The sequence below is a fragment of the Lygodium microphyllum genome, chromosome 1 (genome assembly GCF_053477565.2).
Source record: "Lygodium microphyllum isolate KBCC chromosome 1, Lygodium_microphyllum_v1.1.10, whole genome shotgun sequence".
In the NCBI taxonomy this organism is placed as follows: Eukaryota; Viridiplantae; Streptophyta; class Polypodiopsida; order Schizaeales; family Lygodiaceae; genus Lygodium; species Lygodium microphyllum.
Window position 1 is genome coordinate 149,375,422 of NC_141135.1, and position 10,560 is coordinate 149,385,981.

General features: G+C 40.7%; 1 protein-coding gene across 1 annotated transcript; it reads left to right on the forward strand.

The window, feature by feature from the left end:
- Window positions 1-4,806: 4,806 nt before the first annotated feature.
- On the forward strand, window positions 4,807-9,155 carry LOC148041809 (putative serine/threonine-protein kinase PBL7). The gene is made up of 7 exons (XM_087682670.1): window positions 4,807-5,729; window positions 5,858-6,102; window positions 6,561-6,693; window positions 7,526-7,784; window positions 7,880-8,012; window positions 8,184-8,273; window positions 8,374-9,155. The coding sequence occupies exons 1-7, from the start codon at window positions 5,528-5,530 to the stop codon at window positions 8,572-8,574; spliced, it is 1,263 nt and encodes a 420-aa protein (XP_087538796.1). The 5' UTR covers window positions 4,807-5,527; the 3' UTR covers window positions 8,575-9,155.
- The last annotated feature ends 1,405 nt before the right edge of the window (window positions 9,156-10,560 follow it).

A 10,560-nucleotide genomic window follows, 5' to 3' on the forward strand; every position in this document is an offset into this window, starting at 1 on the left:
AATTGTTCCTTATATGAGGAAATGACAACAATACAAAATGCACCTCCCAACCTATGCATGCAATGCTAATCATTGGCACAAATGGGTAAGGGATCATCAAGAAATTGGTTTGAATCAGAGAGGGCATGTGCCCACCCTCTCTCTCAATTGGGCAAATAGACCCGCTCCCCCCTCCTATGTCTCTATCAATTTGCACATGCCCCTCTCTCTCTCTCTCTCAACCCTTCATCTCAAACCATTTTTTAAAAAAATTGTTTTGAAAGAAATTCAGCAACCATTTTTTTTTAATTGTTTTGAAAGAAATTCTACAACATGCATGAAGGGTTGTTCTCACCCCCCACTCCTCCCCCCTCACTCTCTCATTACAAGAAATATGGGTAGTGCATAGGGTAGTTTCAATGCTCTCTCTCTCTCTCTCTCTCTCTCTCTCTCTCTCTCTCTCTCTCTCTCTCTCTCTCTCTCTCTCTCTCTCTCTCTCTCTCTCTCTCTCCTAAGTTCTCTCTCTTTGTCATGATTACATTTGTTTCATTTGTCTAGTGGACAACAATGAAGCTCCCTTCTCCTTCCATTCTTCCCACTTGTTGATTTGAGGACTAGACATAGGTTTCATGATTGAATTTCACATGGGATTACAATATATGAGTTGCACAAAGTATTATATGATCCTATGCTTAGCACTTTAGATGGGATGCAACCGCAAAAGGAGAGTATCTTAGAGGGAGTACAAACATAAGAAGAGGGCAAGCAAGTTTATATATATATAGTGAAAAGAAACGACTTCAAGAGAAATGGTGGCAAGAAGGAGAAGGCAAGTACATAAGAAGCCAAGTGATGGAGGATAGAAGATAATGATGATGTTGATTATGAGGAGGAGGATTGCTTCTCTTTCTCTTTCTTTCTACTTACATGTGCTTGAAGGCTGATTGCTTCTGTGTGTGTGTGTGTGTGTGTGTGTGTGTGTGTGTGTGTGTGTGTGTGTGTGTGTGTGTGTGTGTGTGTGTGATGACCACCATGGTTGTCCATTGCATAAGTAAGATCTTCAGCATTTGTTTAAGGTGGTGAGGAGCCCATACATGTTTCCACTCTTATGGATGCCCTTGGTAAGAGGCTAAGGGTAAGGAACATGACTTGGGAAAGAACTCAAGATGGGATCATGCAACATTTATCTATGCCTATTAATACCTATGAGATGTTTTTGTTGCATGCGAGAAGCGATAACCAAGGAGGGAGCACTAGGATAGAAATGAAGCTCCCAAATGGTTTCCAATCTTTTTTCATACTTACACAAGTTTGCACAAGTTGTATAGCACATGGATACGTGAAGTATAGAACTACATTTATGAACTTTTTACTAGTATGCTAACCCTAAGTTTTTTATTTTCATATGTGAGAAGCGATAACCAAGGAGGGAGCACTAGGATAGAAATGAAGCTCCCAAATGGTTTCCAATCTTTTTTCATACTTACACAAGTTTGCACAAGTTGTATAGCACATGGATACGTGAAGTATAGAACTACATTTATGAACTTTTTACTAGTATGCTAACCCTAAGTTTTTTATTTTGGTAATACTTCTCCACACAAATGGGATGTGAGAGCCATTAGTCAATGAAAGAAGAATTTGTTTGGGCATGTTGAATAAATATGGGAGCTTGATATTCATATTGAATTTATAACAAATGTGAACATGGATAAGTATTTAGTAGATGGTTGCCTTATGATGAGCATCTTCATTAGAGGATTGATTGAGGAATATAATAGTACAAGTTGTTGATCAATTATCAAGTGCTGTAGCACAAAAGCCTTTGCAATCTGATTGATTGAACTCTAATTTTGCACATGTAATTGGTCATGTGCTCAATGTTCATGCACTTGGAGGCTCTATCTTCAAGTTAGTACGTGCATTCAATGACGTCTACATGGAAAGATGTTTAATGGTTTTTCAATAGGAATGGCATATATATTATGACATTTAGTTAATTTTGACATTTCTTGAATGGAATGATGTGATTTGAATGTAACTTTGGAATGACTTGATTTTTGGTCATCTTTCACACTTGAAATGATGTGATCTTTTGTTTTCTCTCATGTTAAAGGTAGTAATTTTACTTTTCCCAACATGATTTTCTAAAATTGCAAGTTTTATGGTATCACCTAAAGTGATATTGATAAAATATGTCTTGGTTTTATATTGTAACCTTTCATGTTAAAGATAAGGTATTCTTAAACACTTTACATATACCTTTAGATACTATGATTATCTATTGTGCTAGTCAACATGCCGAATCCTACAATCTTTCTAAACATAGACCCAGCATCCATCTTCACTATATATAAAAAGTTGATCATCCATGGTTTGATGGGCCTCATACTAAGGGTCCTTACAGAGTCGCTTAACCTTCAAAGAGTATCATTCCCACCATTCACATAAAAAATTAAGATGGAAGTTGCATTGATCATAGACAAGCCACATCATGTATGGCGTTGTATAAAAAGGCAAAGAAGGACGTGCCTTCGAACCTCAATGGAAGACTGATGAAAAGCACCTGGGTAAATATTGGCAACACGAAGTGCCAAGAGAATCTACGCATGGAGCAACACATTAACTATTAATAATACAAGTGCTTCACAATGGTTTTGGAGTCTCTCATGGTTTGTTTTTTAGGGACTCAACAAGCCATGAATCATATTGCCATGTAATACATGCATAAACATGTGAAATATGCAAATAAAAATTAATAGTGGTTCTTCAAAGCTTGGTTGGTGCAAAGCACCAGGAGGAGACAACGGAGCGCCTAGCTATAGTTCTAAGAATGAAGAAGTAGAATAAAGAGGCATACCTAGATTCGATGCTTCTTCAGAATGAACACACATACGAGATCCTACAAGCAACATATATGCATATGTTGACAGCCATTGGCATCCAATGCTCCATATGCATTGCATTAATGAGCATTGCAAAGGAGGGGTGGCATCAAACCATCCCACAACAAACTAGAGCTTGGCATTGTCTACATTTGGTACATAGAGTTGTGCCAACCATAGGGATAGTAAAATGATGAAGGGGAAAAATCATAGGTGAAAATGAAGGAAGAAATCGACAATGGAGCTTCTTGCTAGTGGTTAATAAACCCTGCAAGAACTTGCTCAGGAAGTCACTTTCTTATGCAAGGACCAATAAAAGCCATAAACCCCACTCCCCCCTTGTGTGACCATGTGTTAGTGGTTAGACCCATAAAAGGTGAAAACCTTGCTCCCCCTCCCCCTCCCCCTCCCCTCCCCCTACTAACATGTTGTGGACACATCTCTAAGGTCACAAGGTAAGAAATAAAGGCAACAATTTGACTTGTTGAGTTTGAAATTGGTTGTCAAGTGAGTCACCCCATTTTTAGGGGATACCCCATACTCTTATGCAAGTACGGCTAGCATGGAGATTTGTCATTGGTTGCAAACCTAGCTTGCTCCTCCATTCTCATCTCTTTCACTTTCCTTATGGTATCATGACATGGGCAAGTCCTATTGCAATTCAACTCGATGAACATTGAATTTGTAAAAGAGAGATTTTGCGTAAGCCTTCGTTTACCCTATTTGCTAAGAATCTAGAAAATGTGCATAGGGTATAAACTTTACCCTTCCTTAAAGAGGAATAGTTTGAGAAGGAAAGCATAATTTTATGTGGGAAGGTCAAAATGAGAGGGCAATAAATGCAAAAGACCATGGCCATAATTTATTTGCAAAGGCCCTCGAAAGTCATTTAGTCTTCAATGACCTATGTGTGGAGAGTGGGGTTCCGGATATACTTTTAGTTGAATCATACATTGATTCTTTTTGTTTCACACTAAGGAGGAACTTTGAGAATTGAATTTGGTTTTTCTACTCCTTGAAAAATTATAACTAAAATTGAGGTGTTTTTTGGAAGGCATTTTTCCTTCTCACACAAATTTGAGAAGGCTTAGAGGCTTTTTGCAAAACTTGAGCCGACTCGAGGATGCAGCAAACCCGTCTTTTCTGAAGAAATGGAGGTAGGGTTGTGTACAGTGCTAAGTAGCTGTAGAAAAGTGGCGTTTGCATGTTCACGTGAACAGATGCTAAGGGAAACCATGCCTTAAAGTAGCCCTGCGTTTAATGGCAAAAAGCACATGAATCCTCTCGTTTGAACGAGTGCAAAAATTTATCTGCAGATTTGGCTGTTTGGAAATAAATGCAGGCTCGCTTGTTGCCGTTGCTGAAAAACACAAAAAGGCGTAGCCTACACACACACACACCTCTCTCTCTCTCTCTCTACACTAGACACACCACACAGTGACACACTCCTCTCCCTCTCTCTCTCGACTCTAGTCTGCATGAAGATCCTCGACTCGGTGAAAAGTTATTTATAAAGGGAGAAACGAATGAACGAACGCGATGAAAATTTGAGCCCACGCACGCCCTCTCTCATGTAAAAATAAAACTATTATATGTACATTGTATACCTGTGCAAAAATGAAATGGTGAAAAGTTATTTAGAAAGGGAGAAACGAATGAACGAACGCGGTGGAAATTTGAGCCCACGCACGCCCTCTCTCATGTGAAAATAAAACTATTATGTACATTGTACATGACATATCTGTGCAAAAATGAAAGTTTAAAAATAAAAGATAAATTAACCTATGTGAAAATGAAAATCTGTGAGAGAGAAGTCGTCCCCCCTTTTCGCGCCCAAGTAAACCCCACGCACGAGTTTTTGACTGGCCGATCGCGCCCCCCCCCCCCCCCCTCCCCCCCAACCAAAACACACACACACACACACACACTCTCTCTCTCTCGTTCACAAAAAACAGACCTAATTTACGCTTCCATCAGCACCCAGAGAGAGGGAGTGTGTGTGTGTTTTACTGTCGAGTAGGAGCAGACATTATCCCGCTTTCATCCTCCATTGCTCTCTCCTTCTACTATCTAGCTTGCTAGCTGGCGCATTATCATCATCGTCGTCAACATCATCCTCTCTTTCTGCCTCCCCCCTTCTCTCCCCACATCATTGTCATCCTTTTGCTAGCTCCTCTCTCCATCGCTGCTTCCTTTCTACTGGTGTCCGCATCTTCTTGCTTTCTCCGCTGCCCCCCTCGAGCTCACCCCCTGCGGGTCTAATTGAGCTTTCGATGACGGCGTGCGTGCCATCCTTTAGGACAACGAGGAGGCTGTTACTCCTTTAAGCAGTCCAAGTTCCAGCTCCACAAAAGAGAGAGGAAGAAGAAGGAGAAGAAGAGGAAGAAGAGTAGAGGAGAACCATATCCGACTCTCCCACCTGGACCCTGCCATAAATTCGATGGGACGCACCTCAATATTCGTGAATCGTTTGGATGCCATTGTTGCTCTAGTTCAGTCCTGCTAAGTCAAGCTTTGGTGTAAGCAATGGTGCCGAGATAAAGGGGTAACAGAAGCCGCATGAGTGTAAGAGCAAATCAGCATTTTCTTAGCGTGACATTGTGAGACGTCAGCATTCGAGCAGTGCTCTGAGCTTGGTGAGATTCATCAAGAGGCGTGTCTGGATGATTCGAAGCCTAGCGGCGGCAGCGGCAGCAGCAGGCAACGGCGAGGACAATGCTGCACAAAATGTCGGAGATTCAAAGAAGACGAGCATTGCTCTGGTCGCCCTGGCCGTCATCGCAGCGCTTGCCGTTTCCGCGCTTCTGGTGGTCTTCTCCTACTACTGCTACATAAGGTGCAAGGTTAAGAGGACTCGCAAGCGTGGTATGTGTCCCTTCTTCACATTCCTCTTTCTCTGTCTCTGTTTCTATCTTTCAAAGCTCATTCTTGTTCCTTCTCACACGTACCTACTGAGCTCCCTTATCTGCTCACCTTCCACTCCTTCCTGGCAGAATTCAAAGAGGAACCCGCGCAATGTGACCTCCCTACCTCCATCGTCAGCTTGACTCAGACGGAGGCTCAGGTTTTCACGTTCAAGCAGCTGCAGACCGCAACCTGCCATTTCAACCAAGCCAATGTAGTTGGCCATGGTGGATTTGGATCTGTTTACAGAGGTGTTCTCTCTGATGGGAGGCCGGCTGCAATCAAACAGCTGGATCGGGCAAGCAAGCAAGGCGACCATGAATTCCGAGTGGAGGTAATCTTCTCGGGATTGCATAGTTTAGCCTACCCTAATTTTCCTTGAGTGGTCTTCATAAATCATAAATTCATCTGTGTGCATTCCAATTCCTTAATTTTGATCACGCTTGAGAAAGCCAAATCATTTCTTTATGTAGAACACAATCCATTGGCAGAGCCCACTAGTGTTCAGTGATTTTTGTATATTTCGGCAAAATTGAATCTGCAATGAACAGCAACGCTCATCAACTTATTTTCATGGCTATCCTCGGTTGGCACGAGCTAATTAGTGAATTTACTGATCAACATTAAAAAAAGTCCAACAATTGCATGTCTTTCTAATATCACTGAGACGATTTACACCATCAAATGACATCAAAATGCAAAGGAAGAAGTCCTCACATGATTCATTCTATGCCAACATGCAGGTAGCCTATAACTTGCTTTCGGTTCTAACTCCTTCAATTGGAATACCAGGTTGACATGCTGAGTCGTCTTCATTCACCTTACTTGGTGGGGCTGTTGGGATATTGTGCAGACCAGGACCATCGAATACTGGTCTACGAATACATGCCCAATGGCAATCTCCAGGAGCATCTTTATTCTGATGGTATAATCGCTGTACCTACCATTCTTGCTAAACTCATACTTGAAGCTTCGAGCAGTCTTTGTTTTGCGAAAAGAGGTGTGGCTAATTATATTATTAAAAGAGTTTAACACTGAAGTTCAAGTGCTCAACAGTCTAGATGGAGTCGTTTCTAATTCAGAATTCACTTTTCATACAAGCCTCTCAGGGCGATCTAAGGGGGATGGGGGATAGAAGCTATGGAATGGAAGTTTAGTCCCACTGAGGGTGCTATGTAATGGTACGTGGATAGAAGCCACGGAAGGGGAATGTAGTGCTACTGAGGGCACCTTGTAGCGTAAAAAACAGGCCATGGTGACCTTAGGTGTGAATGAACTGCGGCCGAAGGCACCTTGTAGCGTAAAAAACAGGCCATGGTGACCTTAGGTGTGAATGAACTGCGGCCGAAGTTCACGTCGGTGCCAAGAGTAACCCAGTAGCTAGTCTCAGTGGCCACCGAGTGCGTGGATGATGGATGATCAGAGCTCTGCCAGATTAGCATATACCAGAAGGCTTTCGCGGCAAAATCATCTTGCAGCGTGCCTTCCCTCTCTGATCAGCTATACATCGAGGATAACTAAGCTTAGTAATTAAGGACGATCTGGCAAACACAGCCCATGTATGCATCCCATCAGCGGTAAGCATGCAGGTGAACGCATGATGGGCGGGAAAGATCCTTGTTCTGTAATCTTGCGGAAGGTGTGGTGTATCTTAATTATAGAACAATGAAGAAAGTTGTCTCAATCCTAACATGTGCAGTGCAGCTGCATGCTCTTTTTGGAGCATTGATTGACACGATCCACTGCCAACCATGCAGGAATGTCAGGGAATCCCCCGGTTCTTGACTGGGAAACACGGATGCGGATAGCGTTAGATTCAGCTAGGGGTCTGGAGTATTTGCACGAATGTGTGAACCCCCCTGTGATCCACCGAGATTTCAAGAGCAGCAACATCCTGCTGGACTCCAATTTCAATGCAAAGGTGTCTGATTTTGGGCTAGCAAAGCTTGGGTCTGACAAAGTGGGTGGCCTGGTTTCTACTCGAGTGTTGGGAACACATGGATATGTTGCACCAGAGTGAGTCCTACATTTTGTTCTCCTGTAAGCTTTTGCTTCTAGTATATTAATTAAGCTTATTTACGTGCACTTCATATTGCCTGCTGGCTTTGCAGGTATGCTCTTACTGGCCATTTGACGACGAAGTCGGATGTTTATAGTTATGGAGTGGTCCTACTTGAGCTTCTAACAGGACGTGTTCCAGTCGACATGAAAAGACCGGCAGGACAGGGTGTTCTAGTTTCCTGGGCAAGTCTTCAAATTCATCCGTTTTATGCTGTAATATTAAGTTTGAGGTGGCTTGAATTAACGTTCACTGTGAAGTAAAGAGAGAGGTTCCCATATTGTGCTGTTATTGTGATTCGGATTCAAGTTTAAGTAAATCAAACGTTGTTCGCTGCCTTATCGTGCTGCGTGCAGGCTCTGCCTCGGCTCACAGACAGAGAGAAACTGGTCGAAATGGTGGACCCTGTCTTGGAAGGACAATTTGCCATGAAGGAGTTAATACAGGTCCTTTCTTTAGCTTTCAAGTAGAAAACTGTTTATAATCTCTCCCTGAAGCGCCCGAGGCATGATGTATTATAAGCGGGTGGGTGTGTTGTGTATGTAGGTGGCCGCAATAGCTGCAATGTGCGTCCAACCTGAAGCTGATTATCGCCCTCTCATGACGGATGTGGTCCAGTCACTCGTCCCTCTCGTAAAGCAGAAGAAAGGATCCAAAATAATCAGCACGCCCAACTTTCATCATCGGATGGTAACTCTCAAGTCTTCCTCAATTGATAGTGGCAGCAGCGGAGCAGGGGAAATTTGACAGTGAGGGGGGGGGGGGGAACGCTCAAGGGAGTTCACCTGAATACCATAAAATATTTGCTGCAATGCAGTGCTGGCATTAATGCCTGGCAAACATTGCATAGAATTCAAGTGAGTGTAGTCCCATAAGCAAAACCTCCTGTTGCGCTTTATTGTTGAGGATTGGGCCAATGTTTTTCCTTAACGCAAGTAGCGAGACTATCGGGATTGCAGACCAAGCAGGCTCTGCCTTGTCTCTTGGTGTACCATAAAAGAAAAATGTAAACTGAATTTTTGGTCTGTGCTCGCTTGGGAGCACTCAGCCATCTAGTTATTCCTTCTAGTAAGCAACGAGTTTTTAAAAGCAAAAAAGAAAGAGAAGCATATTCTTCTTTTTTAAATGCAAATGTTTGGCAGTGGCGGGCCTTGCCTTCCATATGTAATTATTACTATTATTATTCATCGAGATTACGCAGCTGTATGTGGGCTTTGATTCTGAAGTATGTCATGACCTAAGCCGCTCCACTATCTTGGACGCCGCCGCCCCAAACTTGTTTTCCACCATCAAAATGCCACTCAACTTTCAAGTCTTTTTTAGCAAAATTCGTAGCGGACTCATTTTGAATTATCGGAATTCGTGCTGATTTGCCTTTCGATGTTGAAGTGAGGTAGGAGGTGCAGAGATCTGGCACGGCACCACTCATAAACCTTACAAAATATTATTAATGGCTTTAATAATTCCTTTCTCAACTGCTGAAACCGCTTCTTTTAGGACACAAAATTAGTGATAATTTTGGAGGAAACACTCGTTGTTTTAGCCGCGTTAAGGTGCGATACAAAATGTTATGTAATTCTTCAAGTTAATGTGAGTCAAACAATGCATCACATTAAACCATGCAGGTATGTATATTTTAGATTTTGTAAAACCTTAAAACAATGCTGCCTTTAACCATGACTCTGTTGGCTCCTCACTTTTTGTACCCTTGTAAACCCTTATTTTATAACTAGGCCTGCCTCATCATATTACTATCAAAATGTCCCAAATTATTGAGCTTGAGTGTCATCTGATTCTATAATTTAACTATTTAAAAAAAGTTACATAACTTGTGGTGGGCTAGAGTCTTAACGTGGATTGTTGCAAGGGGGCAAGCGATAGCATTTATCATTAGATGTTATCCACGGGTTAACAAAAGGTTGATTGACTAACCTCATTACCCTCACCCCATCATCATGTGCATGTCTTGTCACCTTGAGTTGTAAGGAGTTTGTGAGCTTGTCTCAACATTGTGACTACACTTTATTGTTTTCAATCAACACTATTTTCACATCTTAGTATGCTTGTGAATGAGTTTTGTGCTCATTTATGTTTACATACTCTCTTGAAAGCTCAAATTAATTTATTATCTATTTAATTGACTTAAAATATTTTAAATGATTTTATTTTATTTTTTCTTAAATTCAAGTAAGTTGTTTCATTTGTCATAATTTTATTTAGAATTATTTTGATTTACTTCGATTCTTCTCAAGTAAATTGATATATCACAAAACTTATTAAATTTTTTATTAATTTTTAAATTTATTTTAATTATGATTAGATTTTTGATTAATTAAAAATGTTTATTTTTTTGAAGTTAAACAACAATTTTTTGATTAGTGAAAAATTATTTGTAAAATTTTGAGAAAATTTACAATTTTCTTGTGCCACCAATTTCCTTCATTCACCAAAAATTTTGAAAATATGGTTGTTTGAAAATTTCCCAATAGTTATTATTTAAAATATAGTTGTAAAAAATTAATTTATTTAAGAATGTGACCTTAAATTATTTTTTGTTGAATTACATTAAAAAGTATGTTAGAATTATTATAAATTACTAATTTAAAGGTGAAAATTAAAATCTTCTAACTTAGATTATTAGCATAGAATTTAACTAATTAATTAAAAATAAAAGTCGTAGAGAAAGAGCATAAGTTCCACAAGAAATTAAATTAGCACTTATAGGTATAAGTT

What these genes read in the sequence shown, in the direction of transcription:
- LOC148041809 (XM_087682670.1), top strand. Translation starts at nt 5,528, where the DNA reads ATGATTCGAAGCCTAGCGGCGGCAGCGGCAGCAGCAGGCAACGGCGAG. An exon ending in ACCATGAATTCCGAGTGGAG is followed by an intron (nt 6,103 to 6,560) that starts GTAATCTTCTCG and finishes TTGGAATACCAG; the next exon opens with GTTGACATGCTGAGTCGTCT. An exon ending in CATGGATATGTTGCACCAGA is followed by an intron (nt 7,785 to 7,879) that starts GTGAGTCCTACA and finishes CTGGCTTTGCAG; the next exon opens with GTATGCTCTTACTGGCCATT.